This window comes from Anomaloglossus baeobatrachus, chromosome 3 (genome assembly GCF_048569485.1).
Source record: "Anomaloglossus baeobatrachus isolate aAnoBae1 chromosome 3, aAnoBae1.hap1, whole genome shotgun sequence".
NCBI lineage: Eukaryota > Metazoa > Chordata > Amphibia > Anura > Aromobatidae > Anomaloglossus > Anomaloglossus baeobatrachus.
The window spans coordinates 38,809,989-38,836,186 of record NC_134355.1 but is presented as its reverse complement, the minus strand read 5'-3'; the positions used below and the strand labels follow the sequence as shown (position 1 = coordinate 38,836,186).

Genomic DNA, 26,198 nt, shown 5'->3' with positions numbered 1-26,198 from the left:
AATTTTGTTTACTTACCGTAAATTCCTTTTCTTCTAGCTCTAATTGGGAGACCCAGCACCCGCCCCTGTTTTTTTGTGTACACATGTTGTTCATGTTGAATGGTTTCAGTTCTCCGATATTCCTTCGGATTGAAGTTACTTTAAACCAGTTTATAATTCTTTTTCCTCCTTCTTGCTTTTGCACCAAAACTGAGGAGCCCGTGGGAGCACGGGGGTGTATAGGCAGAAGGGGAGGGGCTTAACACTTTTGAGTGTAATACTTTGTGCGGCCTCCGGAGGCATAGCCTATACACCCAGTTGTCTGGGTCTCCCAATTAGAGCTAGAAGAAAAAGAATTTACGGTAAGTAAACAAAATTCCCTTCTTTGGCACCATACTGTTTTTTTTCTTGTGCCGCTGCACATCTGCATTTCTCACCAGTTGTTGTCTAAAGTGCCTGCTGCAAAAGAAAAAAAAATGGCTTTACTTTGGTCTCAAGGACGAAGGACATTTTTCCTTTCTGTCAATTTAGTCGTTTGGTCTCTTAATTTTCTCTGTATGGAGTTTTACATGTGGAAGGGGTGAAGCCCCCGCTGCCCTATATTTCAGAAACATTACTGACCAAAAACATTCTAATAAGTCTGGAATTGGTGATTTTAGCGTCTCTTTGACCAGCGGCCGCGCTCCCCGCGTATTCCTAACTGTGATAGAGTGAACACAGCGAGGGGTTTATTGAAATTTGTCAAAAATCTTGCTCTAACGCTTTTCTAATGGATTACCTGTCCGGCCACGCTCGCGGTCTCAAATTGTTTCAGTCACACTCAGGCACCCTCATGGTGACTCCAAGAAAAATAGAAAACTTGCCACCTGACAAAACTTTTATTAATGTCAGCGGCCACAGCATCGGGCTAATGCGGCATCTCCAGGTTTTGTTTTTTACTTTCTCTATGTCTCCCCTTATTCTTGACAGAAAGGGAGAAAAAATGGCGACACTTGTGATTTGTGGCTAAAGAACAACATGTCCAGAGTCCTGAAAGAAATCTAAAAACGTATCGATCCAGATGAAAAATAACATCAGACACTTTTTGTATTTTGTATCAGAACAAAGTAGTCGCTCTTGTTCAGTCTCCTACTGCCGACAAATACCTTATATCAAATACTAGCTGTAGTACCCAGCATTGCCCGGGATAGTGACTGTCTCTCTGCCTCTCTAACACTCTCTCACTCTCTCTCCCTTTTGTCTGTCTGTCCCCCTCGCGTCGGCTGTCCCCCTCGCGTCGGCTGTCCCCCTCGCGTCGGCTGTCCCCCTCGCGTCGGCTGTCCCCCTCGCGTCGGCTGTCCCCCTCGCGTCGGCTGTCCCCCTCGCGTCGGCTGTCCGCCTCGCGTCGCCTGTCCGCCTCGCGTCGCCTGTCCGCCTCGCGTCGCCTGTCCGCCTCGCGTCGCCTGTCCGCCTCGCGTCGCCTGTCTGCCTCGCGTCGCTTGTCTGCCTCGCGTCGCCTGTCTCTTTCTCTCTGTCTTTCGCTTTCTATTTCTGTCTCTCTTTTTCTGTCTTTCTCTTTGTCTCTCTGCTTCTGTCTATCTATCTGATTTTCTGTCTGTTTTTCTCTCTCGATCCATCTTTGTCTCTCCCTGTCTGTCTTTCTATCTCTGTTTCTCTGTGTCTCTGTTTCTCTCTCTGTGTCTCTATTTGTATCTCCACCAATATCCTATTACCTCACACATAAGCTTCTTATACTAAGAATGTCCTTTGTTGACAATAGCAATTAATCACATCTCTTATTAATGACCTGTAGCTCCCAGCTCCATTGACTTTAATGTAAGCAGATGTTTTGGCGAATAACTGTAAAGCCTGGGGTTAAATTTTCCCCTCAAAACATAGTCTTTGATGTTCCTGAGTCACATGAGGCGGCTGTGCACAATTTTGTGTTTGTAAATGTAAAGGGGAGGATTCCTTTAGCGGACATACTGTACACACACACACACACACACACACACACACACACACACACACACACTTTTCCATGAAAAATCATACTTTTATTTATCAAATGAGTTACATAATGAATAGAAAATATCATCCAGACATTGATGAGGTTAGAAATAATAATTTTTACTTGAAATAATACATTTCTCCTTCACACTTTGCTTTCGGCACAGAATGCTCCTTTGCAGCAACTCCAGCTTTGCAGAGCTTTGGCATTCTAGCTGTTAATTTGCGGCGGTAATCTGGAGATATTTCACCCCATGCTTTCCCCCTCTTACAAGTTGGATTGGCTTGATGGGCACTTTTTGCACCATACGGCAAGCTGCTCCCACCACAGCTCTATAGGGTTGAGGTCTGGTGACTGGGCTGGCTACTCCATTACAGATAGAATACCAGCTGCCGGCTTTTTCCCTAAATAGTTCATGCATAATTTGGAGGTGGCTTTGGGTCATTGTCCTGTTGTAGGATGAAATTGGCTCCAATCAAGCGCTGTCCACAGGGTATGGCATGGCGTTGCAAAATGGAGTGATAGCCTTCCTTATTCAAAATCCCTTTTACATTGTACAAATTTCTCACTTTCTCACTCAGCCCCAAAGCAACCCTAGACCATCACATTACCTCCACCATGCTTGACAGATGGCGTTAGGCACTCTTCCAGCATCTTTTCAGTAGTTCTGCATCTCACAAATGTTCTTCTGTGTGATCCAAACACCTCAAACTTCGATTCATCCGTCCATAACACTTTTTTCCAATCTTCCTCTGTCCAATGTCTGTGTTCTTTTGCCCATATTAATATTTTCCTTTTATTCGCTAGTCTCAGATATGGCTTTTTCTTTTCCACTCTGCCCTGAAGGCCAGCATCCCGGAGTCGCCTCTTCACTGTAGACGGTGACACTTGCGATTTACGGGTACTATTTAATGAAGCTGCCAGTTGAGGACCTGTGAGGCGTTGATTTCTCAAACTAGAGCCTCTAATGTACTTGTCTTGTTGCTCAGTTGTGCAGCGCGGCCTCCCACTTCTCTTTCTACTCTGGTTAGAGCCTGTTTGTGCTCTCCTCTGAAGGGAGAAGTACACACCGTTGTAGGAAATCTTCAGTTTCTTGGCAATTTCTCACATGGAATATCCTTAATTTCTAAGAACACGAATAGACTGTTGAGTTTCACATGAAAGTTCTCTTTTTCTGGCCATTTTGAGAGTTTAATAGAACCAACAAATATAATGCTCCAGATTCTCAACTAGCTCAAAGGAAGGTCAGTTTTATAGCTTATCTAATCAGCAAACCTGTTTTCAGCTGTTCTAACATACTTGCATAAGGGTTTTCAAGGAATTTCTAAACATCCATTAGCCTTCTAACAACACAGTTAGCAAACACAATGTACCATTAGAACACTGGAGTGGTGGTTGTTGGAAATGGGCCTCTATACACCTATGTAGATATTGCACTCAAAACCAGACATTTGAAGCTAGAATAGTCATTTACCACATTAACAAAGTAGAGTGGATTTTTGTTTAATTTAATGTTATATTTATTGAAAAAAATGTGCTTTTCTTTAAAAAATAAGGAAATATCTAAGTGACCCTAAACTTTTGAACTGTTGTGTACATACACACACACATATACATACATACATGCATACATACATACTCAGCTTTATATATTAGATTGCGGGATCCTCGCACAGTTGAGACCTGTAAAGGAAATGTAATATTAAATGATTGTCGGGTCTTTGATGTCTCATAGGGTGTCGTAAGTGAAAGTTTAGCCTAATTCACACAACCAAATATCGGACGTATGTCATGGTCCGTGTTACTTCTGCAATTCCTAACCTAACATGACCTAACGACGTCAGAGGAACATGATTTTGGACCGGAGAGCAGCAGTCGGTGGTAAAGGCGCCCAAAATACGGACCGTAAATTACAGTTCCTATGAAATTATGTGACCGAGATCTTATGGTGCTTAAGAATTGCTTGCCAGGATCAAAACACTCCCGTAATTGGGTCACAATGCACAATCTACTTTGTATACGGCGTTCTAAGGAGCATTTATCAAGAGACTTTGCTTTAAACCAAAACCAGGTGAAATAAGGAGCACCATGTTTATTAAGAAAGCATTAACAACTTTTTATTTTTTTGCAGCACTACTTCACCTTGAGTGGTGCTTTAATTATAAGTCACCTCTTCCTATCTTATACTCACCTGCCGCCTTCATCTTCTATCGCCATTGCTCTGGTCGGTCTCCACTGAATTCTGACCTGCCGGCAGCTCCAGTATTTCATTGAGCACCCTGGCAGTCACAACCCAGTACACATCTAGGAGAGCCTCATTCTGGCCCCCATAGACTTGAATTGAGCACTTGTGACGTAACCTCTGACTACCGGACAGTCAGACGTTGCGGGCTCAAGATGATGGCACCGGGTGACAGAAGAGGCACTGAAAAAGGATGAAGCTGCCAGAGGGTAAGTATCAGAACAGGGGGCAGGGGACTTACATTTAAAGTGCCACTCCAGCGCTGAAAAAAAAATGCTGGAGTGTTGCTTTTAGAAAAGTACCAAGACAAAAAGTTACAACGATAGGCAGAAAATGTGCGTAGAGGGAATTATGGCATCCACCAAGTAGAGTTAAAGGGGTTTACCTAGCTAAACTTACATTTATGCAGATTTGCAAATCTTGACAGAAGGTAATAAGCTCACTGTCAGGATTCACACTGACAGGATTCTGTTGCCAGATCGAGTGGTCGTCACTTGATTGCTCATCTGTGATTTTGCTCTTTTGCGGTCACCACAACAATTTTCACTTTCTTTATCGTTCCTTATGGGAGACCCAGACCATGGGTGTATAGCTAGCGCCTCCGGAGGACACACAAAGCACTGCACTCAAACGTGTAGCTCCTCCCTCCGGGCTATATACACCCCCTGGATGACAATCTACCCAGTTCAACGCTTTGTGTTCCAGGAGGATCACACACATTTTCTTTTCCTGATATTTTTTTCATTTTTATTTTAATTTTTAAAGATTTGGAAGAAAAGCGGGTCCAGTCTGGACTCCCGGCATGTCCCTTCACGCTCCACTCTGCGGGGTGCTGTTAAGGTTGATTTCAATAAGGCTGGAGCCTTCACATGCCGAGCTCCTTCGCATCCTCTGTCGAGGCTCTGTTTGAAGTGGGAGCCATCACGGTCCTCTCTGCTTGCAGAAGACCGGTCTCCATCCGCAGCCCTGTCTGGTCCCTGCTGGAAGGAGCGTTAACCCCCACTCAGGGACATGGCCCTGCGTCTCAAAGCTAAGTATTGAGACGTTTTTTCAGGGGTCCCGGGTACTTTTATAGGGGGACAGTATGTGCTTTAGCGTTACTGTTAATTTCGGCCGGTTCTGGGAATTTCCCATGAGAACCGCGCCGACTGTGCCTGCTCGTCGGCCGCACTTTAAAATCTAGGCCCCGGCTTCATTTTGGGCCTAGTTTCGTTTTTGGCTTCTTCTGCATGTTTTGCATACAGCGCCCACCGCCCGGCTAGCAGAGGGGAGGGCACTCCTCTCTAGGGAGATGTCCCCTCCCCTGTCTACCTCCCTGTGTCTCTCTGCCCTCTGTTTTTCCCGCTCCTGGGCTTATACTCGCCCCCCCTCCTTCTCCCAGCGCCATTTTCTCAGCGTTTTCTTACACTGGGAAGCGCTGGATGCTGCTGCCTACTATCTGGAAGGCTGACACTTCAAGGGGAGCGGTGAAATCCGGAGGACACACAGAGAGCAGGGCTGGTAAGCCACAACCTCTGGTTGTGGACTTTTATTACACTCTCAGGCTTTCTACAGGAGTGTGTTTTGGCTGCAGAACTTCCTCCACAGCAGCATGTCTGTTACTAGGAGCAAGGCTGCAAACATGTATGCTATATGCACTGCGTGCAAGCTCATTCTGCCAGAGCCAAGCACATACCCACATTGTGATGCCTGTGCTAATATGGTTGTGTCTCAGCCTGGAGCCTCCTCAGGGGTCCCTCCGGCTGCTCCGGCCACGGTGGAACCCCCGGCTTGGGTAGCATCCTTTTCACAAGCTCTTGCCAAGTCGTTTGCCGATTCCATGGGGCAGCTGTCCCGGACGCTGCTGTCTATGCATCAGCCTCCCTCTCAGGGTGTCTCTGCGGCTCCGTCTGCAGAGCCCTCAGAGCATGTCCTAGGACCTCGTCCCCCTAAACGGAGACGCACGGACCCTTCTCCTTCCTCGTCCCACGGCTCTGATTCACAGGCCGAGGTGCAGGGCGAGGAAGATTCGTTTGCTGTGGGCTCAGACGCTGCCTCTATGTACCCCATTGACTTGTCTGAGGGTGATGCGGATGTTAGTGACTTGATTGCGTCCATTAACTCCGTACTGAACCTCAACCCACATGAGTCAGAGGAACAACCCTCTCTGGTAGAGGTACACCAGTTTACCTCTCCTAAGAAGCCTAGGAGTATGTTTTTTAACCACTCCAGCTTCCAGACCACTGTTAACAAGCCCAGGGCCTGTCCTGACAAACGTTTTCCGAAACGTAGTTCAGATGACCGTTTCCCTTTTCCTCCGGAAGTGGTTAAGGACTGGGCCCAGTCCCCAAAGGTAGACCCTCCGGTGTCCAGAATCTCAGCCCGCACAGTCGTTGCTGTGGCTGACGGCACTTCTCTTAAGGACCCCACTGACCGCCAGGTTGACCTTCTGGCCAAGTCTGTATTTGAGGCGGCAGGGGCCTCGTTCTCCCCGTCTTTTGCGGCAGTGTGGGCTCTTAAGGCTATCTCTGCCTCTCTAGCGGAGATTCATTCCCTCTCCAGGGACTCTATTCCTGAGATGGATGCCTTAACTTCTCAAGCTTCGGCTTTTGCATCCTACGCCATGTCTGCCATCCTGGAGGCTTCTCACCGCACGGCAGTGGCCTCCGCTAACTCCCTCGCGATCCGCAGGATCTTGTGGCTTCGAGAGTGGAAAGCGGACGCTTCCTCTAAGAAGTGCCTTGCGAGTCTCCCTTTTACTGGGTCCCGGCTGTTTGGGGAACAGCTTGATGACATAATTAAGGAAGCTACTGGCGGGAAGAGTACTTCCTTGCCACAAGCTAAAGCCAAGAAACCTGCCCAGGGCAGGAACCAATCGAGGTTTCGTTCCTTTCGTTCCTCTAACTGGTCATCCTCTAAGCCCTCGGCCTCGTCCACTACCGCAGCCAAGGATCGTAAACCCAACTGGCGCGCAAAGCCGCGTCCTCAAAAGACCGGAGGAGCCGCTGCCACCAAGGCAGCCTCCTCGTGACTATCTGGCCGCGCCAGCAAAGTCCTTGGTCGGTGGCAGGCTCTCCCACTTTGGCGACGTGTGGTTGCAACACGTCTCCGATCAGTGGGTGCGGGATATCATCACCCACGGCTACAGGATACCTTTTTCTTCCAGCCCGCCAAACAGATTTTTTCTGTCCACCCCCCCCTGCTCCAAAGCCGCCGCCTTCTCTCAGGCCGTGGCATCCCTGCAGGCCAACGGTGTAATTGTTCCGGTCCCCGCTCGGGAACGGTTCAGGGGTTTCTACTCAAACCTCTTTCTAGTCCCCAAAAAGGACGGTTCCTCCCGACCCATCCTGGATCTCAAGCTTCTCAACAAGCATGTTCAGGTGCGGCATTTTCGCATGGAATCTCTGAGATCGGTCATTGCCTCAATGACCCAGGGAGATTTTCTGGCATCCATCGACATCAGAGATGCCTATCTGCATGTGCCTATTGCGGTCTCACACCAGCGCTGGCTACGCTTTGCAATCGGAGAGGAACATTTCCAGTTCGTGGCTCTTCCCTTTGGCTTAGCCACGGCCCCTCGAGTGTTCACCAAGGTCATGGCAGCAGTGGTTGCGGTCCTGCACCTCCAGGGATTGGCAGTGATTCCTTACCTGGACGACCTTCTAGTCAAGGCCTCATCCAGTGTAGACTGCCAGCGAAGTGTCTCTCTCACTGTCACCACGCTAATTCAGTTCGGGTGGCTTGTCAACCTCCCCAAGTCGACTCTGACCCCGACCCAGGTACTTTTGTACCTAGGGATGCAATTCGAGACTCTGCCGGCACTTGTCAAGTTGCCCTTAGTCAAACAGCAGTCCCTTCGTGTGGCGGTGCGCTCTCTGCTGAGGCACCGCCGTCATTCCATCAGACACCTCATGCAGGTGCTGGGTCAGATGGTGGCGTCCATGGAAGCGGTTCCCTTTGCCCAGTTCCATCTGCGTCCCTTGCAGCTGGACATTCTCCGCTGTTGGGACAAGCGGATCTCTTCTTTGGACAGGCTGGTGGCTCTGTCATCACAGGCCAGGAACTCCCTTCAGTGGTGGCTTCAGCCCCTCTCCCTTTCACAGGGACGTTCCTTCCTGACTCCATCCTGGGTGATCCTCACCACGGATGCCAGTCTCTCCGGCTGGGGAGCGGTATTTCTCCATCACCGAGCACAGGGCACTTGGACTCCGTCCGAATCAGCCCTCCCGATCAATGTGCTGGAAATCAGAGCTGTGTTTCTAGCTCTCCTAGACTTTCACCACCTATTGGCGGGCAAGCACATTCGGGTTCAGTCGGACAACGCGACAGCGGTTGCCTACATCAATCACCAGGGCGGAACTCACAGCCGTCTGGCGATGTTGGAGGTTCAACGAATCCTCCAGTGGACGGAGGACTCCAAGTCCACCATATCCGCAGTCCACATCCCAGGCGTGGAAAACTGGGAGGCCGATTATCTCAGCCGTCAAACCGTGGACGGCGGCGAGTGGGCCCTGCATCCGTCAGTGTTCAGATCAATCTGCCACAAGTGGGGCACTCCGGAAGTAGATCTAATGGCTTCCCGGCACAACAACAAGGTTCCGGTTTACGTGGCTCGCTCACACGATCCTCAAGCCTTCGCAGCAGACGCACTGGTTCAGGATTGGTCTCAGTTCAGTCTGGCCTATGTGTTTCCCCCTCTAGCGCTCCTGCCCAGGGTTCTGCGCAAGATCCGAATGGAGGGCCGTCGAGTCATACTCATTGCTCCGGACTGGCCCAGGCGAGCCTGGTACCCAGACCTGCTCCGCCTGTCCGTAGAGGTGCCGTGGCATCTCCCGGACCGCCCAGACCTTCTCTCTCAAGGTCCGTTCTTCCGCCAGAATTCTGCGGCTCTCAGATTGACGGCGTGGCTCTTGAGTCCTGGATCCTGACGGCTTCAGGCATTCCCTCTGAGGTCATCTCCACCATGACTCAAGCTCAGAAGTCTTCCTCGGCTAAGATATACCACAGGACTTGGAGAATTTTCCTATCCTGGTGTCGCTCTTCCGGTCATGCTCCTTGGCCGTTCGCCTTGCCGACCATCCTGTCTTTTCTACAGTCAGGTCTACAGTTGGGTCTGTCCCTCAATTCCCTTAAGGGACAGGTGTCGGCTTTGTCGGTATTGTTCCAGCGGCGTATCGCCCGACTGGCTCAGGTGCGCACCTTCATGCAGGGCGCATCTCACATCATCCCTCCTTACCGACGGCCCTTGGATCCCTGGGACCTTAATCTGGTCCTCACGGCCTTACAGAAATCCCCTTTTGAGCCTCTCAGGGAGGTTCCTTTGTCTAGACTTTCACAGAAAGTTGTTTTTCTAGTAGCCATAACTTCTCTCAGGAGAGTTTCTGATTTGGCTGCGCTTTCTTCGGAATCCCCCTTTTTGGTGTTTCACCAAGACAAGGTGGTTCTGCGTCCGACTCCGGACTTTCTCCCTAAGGTGGTGTCTTCCTTCCACCTTAACCAGGACATTTCATTGCCCTCTCTTTGTCCGGCCCCTGTGCATCGCTTTGAGAAGGCGTTGCACACCTTGGATTTGGTGCGGGCGCTCCGAATCTATGTGTCTCGCACCGCCGTTTTTCGGCGGAGCACCTCACTTTTTGTGCTAACCACGGGTCAGCGCAAGGGCCTCTCGGCATCTAAACTGACCCTGGCTCGTTGGGTTAGGTCGGCTATCGCCGATGCCTACCAGTGTTCTCAGGTGCCTCCCCCGCCGGGGATTAAGGCGCACTCGACTAGAGCTGTCGGTGCCTCCTGGGCTTTCAGGCACTAGGCTACGGCTCAGCAGGTGTGTCAGGCTGCCACTTGGTCCTGTCTGCACACTTTTTCTAAGCACTACCAAGTGCATGCTCATGCTTCGGCAGATGCGAGCTTGGGCAGATGCATCCTTCAGGCGGCTGTCGCCCATTTGTGAAGTTAGGTTTTGCCTACTTCTCAGTTTAGTTTCTTTCCCACCCATGTACTGCTTTGGAACGTCCCATGGTCTGGGTCTCCCATAAGGAACGATAAAGAAAAAGAGAATTTTGTTTACTTACCGTAAATTCTTTTTCTTGTAGTTCCGACATGGGAGACCCAGCTCCCTCCCTGTTGCCTGTTGGCAGTTTTTTGTTCCGTGTGTTTCACGGCTGTTGTTAGTAGACAGAGTTCTGGTTTTGCCGAGTTTTACTCTATCTCTACTTATGGGTGGATGTCCTCCTTCAGCTTTTGCACTGAACTGGGTAGATTGTCATCCAGGGGGTGTATATAGCCCGGAGGGAGGAGCTACACGTTTGAGTGTAGTGCTTTGTGTGTCCTCCGGAGGCGCTAGCTATACACCCATGGTCTGGGTCTCCCATGTCGGAACTACAAGAAAAAGAATTTACGGTAAGTAAACAAAATTCTCTTTTTTCCTTATCTTGTTGTTTTGTTCAGAGACTCTGATGAGAATCTAATTGATGAAAGTATGCAAATCACAGAGTAGCAGTCACGTGATCACCACTTTAAGCTGACAGCAGAGGGGAATCCTGACAGTGACCATATTACACACTATCAGGACTCGCCAGTCGACAGTGCAATAGGGGAACTACAAAAACATTGGCTCTTCCCGGAAAACCACTTTAATAATTTAGGGACTAGCTGCCTCTTGTGCACGTAGATACCAATAAATGTTTAATAATCACCCCAGAACAAGGTGGCTGTTGGTCTAAAGGCCTCGTCACACGCTACGATATATCTAACGATATGTTGTCGGGGTCATGGAATTCGTGACACACATCTGGCATAGTTAGAGATGTCGTAGAGTATGACGCCTCCGAACGACTGTTAACAAGCAAAAATACTCACCTTATTGTTGCTCGTTGACACGTCGTTCATTTTCATAATGCCGTTCCTCCTTCTGTGCGCCGGTGGTTCGTCGTTCCTGCGGCAGCACACATCACTACGTGTGACACCCCGGGAACGACGAACACGGCTTACTTGCGTCCCGCCGGCAACGAGGAAGGAAGGAGGTGGCCGGGATGTTACGTCCCACTCATCTCCCTCCGCTTCTATTGGGCGGCCGCTGTGTGACGTCGCTGTGACGCCGAACGTCCCTCCCCCTTCAGGAAGAGGATGTTCGCCGCCCACAGCGACGTCACCCGGGAGGTATGTGCGTGTGACGGGGTTAACGACATTGTGCGCCACAGGCAACGAATTGCCCGTGACGCACAAACGACGGGGGCGGGTGCGATCACACGATATATCGTTGCGTGTTATGGGGCTTTTAAGTATCCTTCCGAACTCTGTGGCTACACGTTATAGATATTTACCAAAAATGACATAAAATTCTAAAAACATCACAGAAAAAAAGCAGCCATATACCAATATCAGATCACAATACAAATACACTGCAGGGGGCAACACAAGGGCAAAATACTGATAAACTACTCGCACACCGACCATTCATGGATGGAGCGGCTGCCCAGTATTATAATGGCCAACAGATAAGTATGGTATAGGGCACCAGTCATGCGGATACATGAGATGCAGTTTCTGGCTTACAGCCTGTTAACGACACCTATACTATTAGACCAGCGCTATATAAGTGCACCGTACAAAAACAGACAACCCAATTTACTCAACCAACACTACAGAGCCCGGCTACACCCTCAAAAAAAGTGAAAAATGGACTATACAGATATAATTTATGAATGAGGTATTGGCCGATATTTTGGGCAAAATACTCGCATTTCAAGTCAAGGGTCCTCTTAGTCTTTCGTGTCCCTACACTAAAATTAAGAGCCACTTACTGAAAAATACATATAATTAAAAATCTATCACATAAATAAAAGCTGCCATTTTTTTTGTTGTTTCATTGGGGGACATAGGAACCATAGGTGTAGGCTGCCGCCAACAGGAGGCCGACCCTGAAAATTACAAATGTTTAGGTGAGTCAGTCCAGCTCCTGGATCTCTGCAGCGCTCAGGGTAAAACCAATGGTACTCTTACCACTCCCGACAGTAAGTCAGACCTTCTTGGCATGATGTGTTTGGCTACCGGCTGAGCCATTTCTCTACCACCAGCTGATGGCAATCCTTTGGGCGACACCTATTCACTTAAAGATGCCCTCTAGCAGTCCAAATATCCATGTTCCAGCCTTTTTTGCGGGCAGAGGATCCTCCAGATTCTGACCTTAGTATGGCTCTTTCCTTTATTCTACCGAACATGGGCAACAGACTCGCTACAGCTACATCTTGTCATTGTCACTACATATTCTTCCTTTCGGGTGACCTTCTGGGGGTCTCTCTTTTTAATAAATCCCAATCCTCTACCCTTCTTCACAACCTCTTCATTGTTTTGGCACGACCAACAACATATGTTTTCCCGATGAAGCCTTGCGTTGGGATGGCCGGTTCAATTCTTATGCTTTGTTATGTTAGAGTCCTGGATGTCTAGGTCAGATTCTACGAGCGTCCTCAATATTCCCACCTCTGCGTTTTTGTTTTCCTCCATGGCAGGTTCTCCTTATTCGAGGTTTGAAGCATGTATCTCAACCTTTCTGCTCCCTCTTTTTTTACATATACTGTATGTCCTCCATTGTCTCCTATACACACGAGGACCCCCCAGTATGTAAATCATTCATGACTGCATTTATGGTTTTCTGAAAAAAATCGGATTTTTTTTCTCCAGTGTCAGCGTGATCCCATGGATTCCCTTATCCTTTTTGGCTTGTCCATAGACTAGATTCTCTTGAACGCACTCCATTGCTTCTTCCCTATTGTTTTCATTGTTGCCTCCATAGCAGGCATCAATCCTGGGGGTCAGAGATTGACTATACTGGCCATAAGCCAGGCTCCCCTTGTTAGTCTTATATTTTTTGGGGGTTCCTTTGAGTATCATTGACAGGACTGTAGAAAACAATGAGACAGGACAGCGCAAATAGGGTCTTATCTGATGAACATGCATAGATATTTGTTCAAGATATGTGTTCAACTTGCTGGGTTGTGTCACACACAACAAGAGCAGAGCCTGTAATCGGCTCACGCATGAACCACGAGCCCTAGGGCTAGTAATAATGCAGTAATAATGCAGAGGAACCAGAGAAACAGCATGGTAGTCACTGCGCTGCTGAGAACTTATGAGGAACCAATGCACATACATTCTGTAGGAAATATTGTTCCTCTTCGACAATCCAGCCATTTGTCCAACAGAGGTGAAATAATTAAGCTCTTTCTGATTAAAGGATTAGGGTCATACGGCATCCTCCTCCACCTCTTTTGGTTTCCCACACTGTCTTCTTGCCTTGTTACAGTGCTGTGGTCCCTCCAAGCGCCTCTTAGTCAGTTCCTTGGCTCCTCATAACTTCTCAGGACCTCATTGACTACCATGCTGGATCTCTGCTTCCTCTGCATCATTGAGAGGACGGTGACAGCTACTTTTTGCTTTTTCTTCCATGGTTTGTTAACTCTTCTGTCTCTGAAGGAGTCTTCCCCGGATCAAATCAAAAACTGTTGAAATCAACAGAGGTTCTATCAAGATAGGATCTCAGAACCATCTTAGGGGTGCTTCACACACAGCGAGATCGCTACTGAGATCGCTGCTGAGTCACGTTTTTTGTGACCTCATTAGCGATCTCGCTGTGTGTGACACTGAGCAGCGATCTGGCCCCTGCTGTGAGATCGCTGCTCATTACACACAGCCCTGGTTCGTTTTTTTATTGTTGCTCTCCCGCTGATAAGCACACATCGCTGTGTTTGACAGTGAGAGAGCAACAATCCTGAATCTGCAGGGAGCAGGAGCCGGCATCTGACAGCCTGCGGTAAGCTGTAACCAAGGTAAACATCGGGTAACCAAGGTGGTTACCCGATATTTACCTTCGTTACCAGCCTCCGCAGCTCTCACGCTGCCAGTGCCGGCTCCTGCTCCCTGCACACACTAAGCGGTGTGCGCTGGTAACTAAGGTAAACATCGGGTAACCATACCCGATGTTTACCTTAGTTACCAGTGTCTGCAGCTTCCAGACGCCGGCTCCGTGCAAGCGCAGCGTCGCTTGCACGTCGCTGCTGGCTGGGGGCTGGTCGCTGGTGAGATCTGCCTGTTTGACAGCTCACCAGCGACCAATGTAGCGACGCAGCAGCGATCCTGACCAGGTCAGATCGCTGGTGGGATCGCTGCTGCATCGCTAAAGTGTGACGGTACCCTTACTGTTGCTTCTTTTGGGTGATCTCTTTTACGTCCAGATAAATATCTCAATTTGCTCCCTTTTGGTAAGTGTCCTTCATCTTCCAGTAAGTCGAAGTCTTCTGCATTTTTTTCCATAATAAACATTCTAGGAATACAGTTTTACCGACTAGATCAGGAAAGTACAGTTGTGCGTGGTCCTTTTCTCTCCCAAATATGCTTTTCAGCTTTGGGGGCATCAAGGACGTTGTTCCAGTCATACAGAATGTATCCCACATTTGGGTAAAGTTTACCACGTTCCTCCATACAGATGCCCCTGGGGCCTCACATAGCTTTCAGATATTTTTCCATGGATTTCTCTTTTTTTTCACAATTATTACGTCAGTGGGTTTTTAAACCATGGTTGTGGTGATGTTCTTCTCCTTCCAGTCTCCCTTATCAGCCTTCCAAATACTGTTCAAATGTGAAGGACTTTGGGACGTTTTCTAACATGGAAAAATTCTCTACCCCTTCTTTAGTCCAGCTACACGATAATTTCGGATCGCATCTGAAGAAACAGAGTCCGGAGCCAGATTTTGGCTTGCAACACCGTTTATTATTGAGGGTCATGGGTCTGTCTTCTCATTTCCATTTCAGTCTTTCCTTCTCAGAGTCCCCTTTTGGTGTACACCCTATGCCCCTTGCGGGGTTCATCTTGGTGCTAGGCTTTAGGTTTATCTATCGACTCCTAGATCTCGCAGTATTTTGTGTGGTTACAGTGTTACGATGACTACCAAAAACCTAATACTAATGCACCACGGGTTGCAGCAGGCCCCCAATACAAAGGTGGAGGCAGCACATGTGCAAAATACTGATGAACATCCACTCGCGTACCAACTATCTTTGGGTTGAGGGAGTTGTCTAATATTATAATTGCACACAGAGAAGGGTGGTATCGGGCGCCAATCACAGAGATACATGTACATTGCAAAAGTATGTAGGATGTAGATTTTGCTGTGACCACATCGCAGATGTTATCAGAGTTGTGCTACCCGAGGCTCTTCGCTCATAGGGACACTTTAAATGAAAGTTGTCTGAAATTGTTGGGACCAGGTGACCGTCTGATGCGGGGGCTGGCTGACCATTTCAATAACTAAGCCAGGCCCCATCTCTGGCATGCCCAATGTATAGACAAAGGGCTTGGCTTAGCACATGATATGACTCTGATGACATCCCGGCACAGGATACTCTTTTCTGTGTCGAGCATGAGGAGTTGCCAAATCCGGGAGAGAGGGTGAAGGTTGAAGATCAGACGCCTTGTGAAAGTTTATATTAGTAGGTTCGTTATAATCCTGTTATGAAGCTAAAAGTCCTTGTTTTGGAAGATAATCCTATTCTGTTCATGGTTATGAAGATTGTACGTTATGGTCCCTTTATAAAGTGTAATGACCTTCTCTACTTGTATCCTCTCCAGAATAAAGGAGTCCTCCGGCTGGCAGCAAGTTTTCTCAAGCCCCTATCTAGACTGGACTATTGAAAGGGTGGCACTCAACGCAAAAGTTGTAGGAGGCCCCCATGGCGACAAAGACAAGATGGTGGCTGTGGCCTCGGAAAGCAGCATCATCCTTTGGAGCATCCAAGATGGAAGTAGTGGAAATGAAATAGGTGAGACGTGTTATATGGTGGATCAGACTTTGTGTATGCAGTAATCAGGTATATTGTTATGGTCGCCGAGGAGTGGCGAGCGGCCAAGAGTGGACCCACTGGGCCGTACACCAGACTCCCCTGGAGGAATACCACAAGCTAACCCCTATACAGGGACTATGTGGCGCAACCCCAGGGGACCTAAGTGCATGACTGCCAGGATCAGTGGTATTGGCTCTAACGGAAAGGAATCACACACGAGGCAACAGGACGTTGTATCCTGGATATGGCAACATGGAGGTTGTGCCTCGAACGTGCAGCATGGAGGTGATGACTCAGACGTGACAGCACAGGGATGCTGACTCAGACGTGACAGCACAGAGGTGGCGGTAACAGCAGGCTCTAGGAAAAGTCACAGGTTAGCAGGTACAGGAAACTGGTACTAGGACATGAAATGCGGGACTAGACACATTAAAGGGTATGGGACCTGAGAACTAGGAACAAACTATGTATAGGCAACATTGCTAAGGCACCTCCCCTAAGGGCGGAGTGCCTAAATACCTACAGGGAAATTGCTTACCTCAAAGGTCATTTTCGGGTAATAGGATGCCGGCCCTTTAAGAAAGGGGATGTGGCTGTGTGCGCATCCTACGGGCACTCCCAGAAGGTCTGCATGTGGCCTGGAAGTAGGAGCAGGCTGCGGCAGTCCCCAGGGCAGGAATGAGATGCCTGGGACTGCTGGACAGGTGAGAATGGCGCCCCCACCGAGACATGAGAGCGGTACTGTGCGCCGTGCTGGGACCGGGTGCTATATATATGAGACCCCTTTGTCACGTCAGGATATGTTGATCGTTGCTTGGTTTATACACTGATGCTGTGATGAGAGTATTATATATAAGATGTTATTACCCAAGAATGTGCGATAAGGGTCACATAATTTTTAGGCACTTTAGCGCCAATTCATTATTGCGGTTTCTCCACTTTTCTGAAATAATTTACTCCTTTTTAGCGGCTTTAGTATTATCGTCTTATTCTTTATATATTTTGCTGCACTTTTAAGTTGTTTTTCAACGTTTACCAAATGTTGGGGTTTGTTGTTTTTTTTTTTTTTTTTTTATTGGTGCATCTCACCCCAGTCCCTCACTAGAATAAGGTTCCTGGAAGAGTTGTCAATTTGGAGCAATTTTTTCTTGAATCATTTGAGACTTTTAGATCTGGAAAGTTGGAAAAACTGGTTAAAGACAAAGAGCATGTTTATGCTGCGCTGAGTTCATGAACCAAGTGCGTCATTTTGAAGGAATTGGCAAGAAAAACCACGAGCCAATACCACAAGTTTAAGAAAAAAAAAAAAGCAACTTCATTTAATCTCAAATGATCAATCGGGCCCTCGTTGTCTCCAGTTCTGCAGCAGCCTCAGTATTATACATTTCACCCTCCTTTTCTTGTCACTGACCACTTAGTAGGAGTTTTCTAGTGGAAGGACCTCAGTTTTGGTCCCTGCATAGTGGTCCTTTTGCTGTGTGAAGACCAACGTAAAAATGGAGTTGGTAAGACCCAGAGAGGGGCGCTGACGTGAGAGCGTCTTTGCTTATTCAACCACAAAGTATATTCGTAAGGCTGCTTTCACACACCAGTTTTTTGGCATCAGGCACAATACGGCAAAAAAATGAGAAAAAGGATCCGGCGCCGGATCTGTTTTATTCCCCATAGACTTTTGTATTAGCGCCGGATGGCCTTGCGTTGCATGCGTCCACCGGATCCAGCGAAATTTCTTCTATCGGCTGCTGGAAAGGACGCAGCATGCAGCGTTTTTTGTCTCTGGCAAAAAAACAGACCAAGTATTCTGTCTCTTCCTAGAATTTGTGAATCCCAACCGCTCTAATTATCAGTCCCTTAGATAACTGTATGATTGTACTCACTCTTCAAAGCATCAACAGATAGTTTTAACTCAGCCCAACGATGACTTGTAGGAAGACAAGGAGAAACACTGTAGTTTTCTTCTAGAATCTTGTATTAAGTGCAAAGTAAAGGCAGGTGAAAAGGAATAATCTGTACAGGGTTGTAGACATGTCTTCAGCAATGGTTCCTCTCTAGACTAAACTGAAGGAGAAGGGAGGAGCTTTCTATACAGAAGCCAACTAACGCTGCTTTCACACCTCCGGTTTCTGCAATGCGGCACAATCCGGCACTTTGCAGGAAAATCGCAACCGGTTTTTTTTGCTGCGGTTGCGTTTTTCCTGCATAGACTTTAATTAGTGCCGCATTGTGCCGCATGGCCTTGCGTTCTATCCGGTTTTTGCCGCATGCGGCAGATTTAGCCGATGCGGCGGCCGGATGGAACGTTGCCTGGCACGTTTTTTCGTGCGGCAAAAAAAAACGCATTGCGCCGCATCTGGCCGATGCGGCGCATTTTTCAATGCATGCCTAGGGCGGCCGGATGCAGCGCGATGCGGCAAAAACCGCATCCGGACGCCGCATGCGTTTTTTGCCACTGCGCATGCTCAGTAGCATGCCGCAAGCGGCAAAAACCGGACAGGCCGCATGGGAAAAACTTATGCAAAGGATGCGGTGTTTTCACCGCATCTGTTGCATAGCTTGCACCGCCGGATTGAGCCGCACAGCTCAAGCCGGATGTGTGAAAGCAGCCTTAGGGAGGAACATAGGGACAAACTTCATACAGTCTAAATCTACCTAGTAACAATAAGGAATTTCCTGATAGGAGGAAAAATATACAATGCAAGAAATATAAACAGGTTGTTCCCATTCATGGGACACAACACCAAGGATCCGTCGTCATCCGGCATATGACGGAATCCAACGACGGATCCGGTTTTTTGAACTGCGCATGCTCAGTATCACAACGAAACCGTCAAAAAAACGGAAACACCGCATGGAAAAAAATGATGCGACAGATTTGCTTTTTCGCCGGATCCGTTGCATCAGTTTTTTTCGCCGAATTGTGCCTGACGGCAAAAAAAAACGGAAAAAGTATTCATACCCTGTGAACTTTTCCACATTTTTTTCCACATTTGACCCACAAACGTAAATGTATTTTCTTCATCGTTCCGACATGGGAGACCCAGACCATGGGTGTATAGCTTCTGCCTCCGGAGGACACACAAAGTACTACACTAAAAGTGTAGCTCCTCCCTCCGAGCATATACACCCCCCGGATGACAAATCCAACCAGTTCAATGCTTTGTGTTCAGGAGGTCACACACACACATGCATTCTCATCTGATTTTTGATTTTTGATTTCAAAGATTTGGAAGAAAAGCGGGTCCAATCTGGACTCCCGGCATGTCCCTTCTCACCCCACTGTGTCGGCGGTGCTGTTAAGGTTGATTTTACAAGGCTGGAGTCTTCACATGCCGCGCTCCTTCACCACCCCCTGAGGCTCTGGCTTGAAGTGGGAGCCATCACGGTTCTCACTGCTTTGCAGGAGACCGGTCTCCATCCGCAGCCCTTTCAGGCCCCTGCCGGACGGAGCGCTCACCCATCAGGGACCTGGCCCTGCGTCTCATAAGCTGAGTATTGAGACGTTATTGAGGGGTCCCTTGTACATTCATTGTGGGGAGAGTGTGTTATTTCACTTTGCTGTGATTTCCGGCCGGTTCTCTGTTTTTTTTTCTGAGAACCGCGCCGAAGGTGCCTGCTCGTCGGCCGCATGGAAAAATCTAGGCCCCGGCTTCAGATGCGGCCTAGTTTCGTTTTCAGTGCCCCTGCATGTCAGTCATGCAGGGGAACAGTGCGGCGCCGCCCACCGGCAGTTCAGCAGAGGGGAGGACACTCCTCTCTGAGGAGATGTTTCCCTCCCCTGTATTTCTCCTTGGCCCTTCGGTTCCCGCTCTTGGACTAAACCCCGCCCCCCCCTCCTCACTCCGGCGCCATTTTATCAGCGTTCACACACTGATCGGCGCTGGCTGCTGCAGCTACTGCATCTGTCTGGGGGTCCAAGCTGTGGAATCCGGAGGGCACACAAAAAGCGGTCTGGTAAGCCACAACCTCTGGTTGTGGGCTTTATTATACACTCTCTGGGGGTCATTCTGAAGGAGTGTATTCTTACTGCAGAGCCTCCACCTCAGCAGCATGTCTCTCACTAGGAGCAAGGCTGCAAGGCTTTACTCTATATGCACTGCATGTCAGCTCATTCTGCCTGAACCGAGCACATATCCACATTGTGATGCCTGCTCTAACATGGTGGTGCCTCAGCCTGGAGTCTCCCCAGTGGTCCCTCCGGCTGCTCCGGCCCCGGTGGCTGAACCCCCGGCTTGGGTAGTATCGTTTTCTAAAGCTATCTCCCAGTCCTTTGCCGACTCCATGGGACAGCTGTCCCAGACTCTGCTGACCATGCATCAGCCCCCTTCTCAGGGCGCCTCTGCTGCTCCGACGCGCTCTGCAGAGCTCACAGAGGATTTTTTATCTGTTCCCGGACCCCGTCCTCCTAAACAGAGACGCAGGGACTCTTCTCCTTCCTAGTCCCACGGCTCTGATTCACGAGCTGAATTGCAGGGCGAGGAGGATGCCTTTACTCTGGGCTCGGACGCTGCCTCTATGTACCCCATTGATCTATCTGAAGGTGATGCGGATGTTAGTGACTTGATTGCGTCCATTAATTCCGTACTGGACCTCAATCCACCAGTGTCAGAGGACCAAGCCTCTCTGGTAGAAAAACACCAGTTTACCTCACCTAAGAGAGCAAGGAGTATGTTTTTTAACCACTCCAGTTTTCAGGCCACTGTGACCAAGCCCAGGGCCTGTCCTGACAAACGCTTCCCAAAGCGTAGTTCTGATGAACGTTTTCCCTTTCCACCAGAAGTGGTCAAGGACTGGGCTCATTCACCAAAGGTTGATCCTCCGGTGTCTAGAATCTCAGCCCGGACAGTTGTATCTGTGGCCGATGGCACCTCACTTAAGGATCCCACTGACCGCCAGGTTGACCTTCTGGCCAAATCTGTATATGAGGCGGCAGGGGCCTCGTTCTCCCCGTCTTTTGCAGCAGTGTGGGCTCTTAAGGTAGTCTCTGCTTCTCTGGCGGAGATACATTCCCTCGCCAGGGATAATATGCCCGAAATGGTTGCCTTAACTTCCCAGGCTTCGGCTTTTTCATCCTATGCCATGTCTGCCATTTTGGAGGCTTCTCACCGCACGGCGGTGGCTTCCGCTAATTCCCTCGCGATCCGCAGGATCTTGTGGCTTCGAGACTGGAAAGCAGACTCTTCTTCCAAGAAGTACCTTGCTGGGCTCCCCTTTGCTGGGTCCTGGCTGTTCGGTGAACAACTGGATGAAATTATTAAGGAAGCTACTGGCGGGAAGAGTACTTCCTTGCCACAAACTAAAACCAGGAAACCTGTCCAGGGTAGGAACCAGTCGAGGTTTCGTTCCTTTCGTTCCTCTAACTGGTCCTCCTCTAAGCCCTCAGCCTCGTCCACTAACTCAGCCAAGGATCGAAAACCCAGCTGGCGCACGAAGCCGCGTCCTCAGAAGAGCGGAGGAGCCGCTGCCACTAAGGCAGCCTCCTCTTGACTATCTGGCCGCGCCAGCAACGTCCTTGGTCGGTGGCAGACTCTCCCACTTTGGCGACGTGTGGTTTCAACACGTCTCCGATCAGTGGGTGCGGGATATCATCTCCCACGGCTACAGGATAGAATTTTCTTCCAGCCCGCCAAACAGATTTTTTCTGTCCACTCCCCCCTGTTCCAAAGCCGCCGCCTTCTCTCAGGCCGTAGCATCCTTGCAGGCCAACGGAGTAATTGTACCGGTTCCCGCCCGGGAACGGTTCAGAGGTTTCTACTCAAACCTCTTCCTAGTCCCCAAGAAGGACGGTTCCTTCCGGCCCATCCTGGATCTCAAGCTTCTCAACAAGCATGTTCAGGTGCGGCACTTTCGCATGGAATCTCTGCGATCGGTCATTGCCTCAATGACCCAAGGAGATTTTCTAGCATCCATCGACATCAGAGATGCCTATCTGCATGTGCCAATTGCAGTTTCACACCAGCGTTGGCTACGTTTTGCAATCGGAGAGGAACATTTCCAATTCGTGGCTCTCCCCTTCGGGTTAGCCACGGCCCCTCGTGTATTCACCAAGGTCATGGCAGCAGTGGTTGCGGTTCTGCACCTCCAGGGGTTGGCAGTGATTCCTTACCTGGACGACCTTCTAGTCAAGGCTTCATCCAGTGCAGACTGTCAGTGGAGTGTCTGACTCACTCTCGCCACGCTTGTTCAATTCGGGTGGCTTGTCAATCTGCCCAAGTCCACTCTGTCCCCGACCCAGAAACTTACGTACCTGGGGATGCGATTCGAGACTCTGCCGGCACTTGTGAAGCTGCCCTTAGTCAAACAGCAGTCCCTTCATCTGGCGGTGCGTTCTCTGTTGAAGCCCCGCCGTCATTCCATCAGGCACCTCATGCAGGTGCTGGGTCAGATGGTGGCGTCAATGGAAGCGGTTCCCTTTGCCCAGTTCCATCTGCGCCCTCTGCAGCTGGACATTCTCCGCTTTTGGGACAAGCGGACCTCTTCCTTACACAGGCTAGTGGCTCTGTCGCCACAGACCAGGAGCTCTCTTCAGTGGTGGCTTCGGCCCCTCTCTCTGTCTCAAGGATGCTCCTTCCTGGCTCCGTCCTGGGTGATCCTCACCACGGATGCCAGTCTCTCCGGCTGGGGAGCAGTATTTCTCCACCACCGAGCACAGGGCACTTGGACTCCGTCTGAATCGGCCCTCTCGATCAATGTGCTGGAAATCAGAGCTGTGCTCCTAGCTCTCATAGCCTTTCACCACCTATTGGCGGGCAAGCACATTCGAGTCCAGTCGGACAACGCGACAGCAGTTGCCTACATCAATCACCAGGGCGGGACTCGCAGCCGCCTAGCAATGTTGGAAGTTCAACGTATCCTTCAGTGGACGGAGGACTCCAAGTCCACCATATCCGCAGTCCACATCCCAGGCTTAGAAAACTGGGAGGCAGATTATCTCAGCCGTCAAACCGTGGACAGCGGCGAGTGGGCCCTGCATCCGGCAGTGTTCCGGTCAATCTGCCGCAAGTGGGGCACTCCGGAAGAACACACAACAACAAGGTCCCGGTTTACGTGGCTCGTTCCCACGATCCTCAGGCCTTGGCAGCGGACGCGCTGGTTCAGGATTGGTCTCAGTTCCGTCTGGCCTACGTGTTTCCCCCTCTATCTCTCTTGCCCAGGTCTCGGCTCTGTCAGTGTTGTTCCAGCGGCGTATCGCCCGACTGGCCCAGGTGCGCACCTTCATGCAGGGCGCATCTCACATCATTCCTCCTTACTAGCGGCCTTTGGATCCCTGGGACCTTAATCTGGTCCTCACGGCCTTACAGAAACCCCCCTTTGAGCCTCTTAGGGAGGTTCCTTTGTTTCGACTTTCACAGAAAGTGGTCTTTCTGGTGGCCATAACATCTCTCAGGAGAGTCTCTGATTTGGCTGCGCTCTCTTCGGAGTCACCCTTCTTGGCTTTTCACCAAGACAAGGTGGTTCTCCGTCCGACTCTGGACTTTCTCCCTAAGGTGGTCTCTCCTTTCCACCTTAACCAGGACATTTCATTGCCTTCCCTTTGTCCGGCCCCTGTGCATCGCTTTGAGAAAGCGTTGCATACTTTGGATTTGGTGCGGGCGCTCCGGATCTATGTGTCACGCACCGCCGCTCTTAGGCGGTGCACCTCTCTTTTTGTGCTAACCACGGGTCAGCGCAAGGGTCTCTCGGCTTCTAAACCGACCCTAGCTCGTTGGATTAGGTCGGCCATATCCGATGCCTACCAATGTTCTCAGGTGCCTCCACCGCCGGGGATTAAGGCGCACTCGACCAGAGCTGTCGGTGCCTCTTGGGCTTTCAGGCACCAGGCTACGGCTCAGCAGGTCTGTCAGGCTGCCCCTTGGTCTAGTCTGCACACCTTTTCGAAGCACTACCAAGTGCATGCTCATGCTTCGGCAGATGCGAGCTTGGGCAGACGCATCCTTCAGGCGGCTGTCGCCCATTTGTGAAGTTAGGTTTTGCCTACTTCTCAGTTTCTGTTTATTTCCCACCCATGGACTGCTTTGAGACGTCCCATGGTCTGGGTCTCCCATAAGGAACGATGAAGAAAAAGAATTTTGTTTACTTACCGTAAATTCTTTTTCTTATAGTTCCGACATGGGAGACCCAGCACCCTCCCTGTTGCCTGTTGGCAGTTCTTGTTCCGTGTGTTTTCACCGGCTGTTGTTTGTAGACAGAGGTTCCGGTTATTCCGGGTTTTACTCTATCTCTACTTGTGGGTGGATGTCCTCCTTCAGCTTTTGCACTAAACTGGTTGGATTTGTCATCCGGGGGGTGTATATGCTCGGAGGGAGGAGCTACACTTTTAAGTGTAGTACTTTGTGTGTCCTCCGGAGGCAGAAGCTATACACCCATGGTCTGGGTCTCCCATGTCGGAACTATAAGAAAAAGAATTTACGGTAAGTAAACAAAATTCTCTTTTTATTGGGCTTTTATGTGATCTACCAACAATGTATTTGTGACATGTAAAGGAAATAAATGGTTTTCTAAATATTTTACAAAAATAAATCTGAAATTGTGACGTACATTTGTATTCAGCCCCCCTGAGTCAATACTTTTTAGGACCACCTTTATCTGCAATTTCTGCTGCAAGCCTTTTGGGGTTTGTCTCTGAACATCCAAGACTTAAATTTTTTCCCATTCTTTGCGCACAAGCCAACACTCAGTGAGATTGGATGGAGACATCTGTGAACAGAAATTTTCAAGTTTTGTGACAGATTCTCAATGAGATTCTGGTCTAAACTGTGATTGGCTCATTCACTTTTTGTTTGTTCTAAACCCTTCATTATAGCTCCGGCAGGATATTTAGGGTCGTTGTCCTGCTGAAAGGTCAACCTACGCCCCAGTCTCAAGACATTTGAAGCATCTAACAGGTTTCCCTCCAAGATTACCCTGTGTTTAGCTCAATCCTTCTTCCCATCAATTCTGATCAGCTTCCCTGTCCATGCTGAAGAAAAAACTCCCCACAACAGGATGCTGCAACCGCCATGTTTGACGGTGGGGATGGTGTTTTCCGGTGCCGTGTTAGTGTTCTGCTACATATAGCATTCTGCATTTACCCCAAAACGTTTGGTCTCAAGTGACCAGAGTACATTCTTCTACATGCCATAGAGGGGACACAGCGAGCATGTGTAAGGGTATGTCCGCATGCTGCAGTTTTGTGTTTGCATCCTGTGGCAAAAAAAACGCATAAAAAAAAGCATATATTTTTGATGCATAATTTTTTTTTTTTTTTAAAAAACATTACATTTTTATTAAAACATAAAATCGTATTAGAACATATTTGTTTGAACAGTGATAATACTTCTTATATGTTCATCCTCCCCCAAGTATTATATCTATTCCGCAATCTGCCCATTGCATTCCCCTTGATGAGTATTTTTAACGTCAATGGGTGAAAATCACAGAAAAGAATTGACATGCTGCAGTTTTGTTGTCACCACAAAACTGCAGCCAAAAAAAAACCAATTTGCACTCAGTAAATCTGAAATCTCATAGACTTTGTTGGGGAAGGAAAAGCGTGCAGTTTGTGGAGACTAAGGGGTACTTTGCGCGTTGCGACATCGCTACTGCGATCTCTGGGTCAAATCGAAAGTGACGCACATCCGGCGCCGGTAACGACGTCGCAATGTGTAAAGCCTAGATGCACCGATAAACGATCGCAAAAGCGTCGAAAATCGGTGATCTGTGTAGCGTCGGTCATTTCCATAATTTCGTTGCAGTGACAGGTACGATGTTGTTCCTCGTTCCTACGACACATCGCTGTGTGTGAAGCCGCAGGAGCGAGGAACTTCTTACCTGCGTCCCGCCTGCAATGAGGAACAAAGTAGGTGGGCAGGATGTTTACGTCCCGCTCATCTCCGCCCCTCCGCTTCTATTGGCTGCCTGCCGTGTGACGTTGCTGTGACGTCGGACGACCCGCCCTCTTAGGAAGGAGGCGGGTCGCCGGCCAGAGCGACGTCGCAGGACAGGTATGTGCGTGTGAAGCTGCCGTAGCGATAATGTTCACTACGGCAGCTATCACAAGATATTGCATCTGCGATGGGGGCGGGGACTATCGCACTCTGCATCGCTACAATCGGCTAGCGATGTCGCAGCGTGCAAAGTACCCCTAAAAGGTCACCACAAAGTGCACAAAAAATGCATCAATAACTGCAGCATGCA

General features: G+C 49.2%; 1 protein-coding gene across 1 annotated transcript in view; it reads left to right on the top strand.

Moving 5' to 3' along the window:
• KCTD3 (potassium channel tetramerization domain containing 3) overlaps nt 1-26,198 on the top strand; it is a 148,338-nt gene that overhangs the window by 62,489 nt on the left and 59,651 nt on the right. Inside the window, exon 9 of the mRNA XM_075339133.1 lies at nt 15,814-16,004. Coding sequence (XP_075195248.1) covers nt 15,814-16,004 — 191 coding nt within the window. The remainder of the gene's footprint in view (nt 1-15,813; nt 16,005-26,198) is intronic.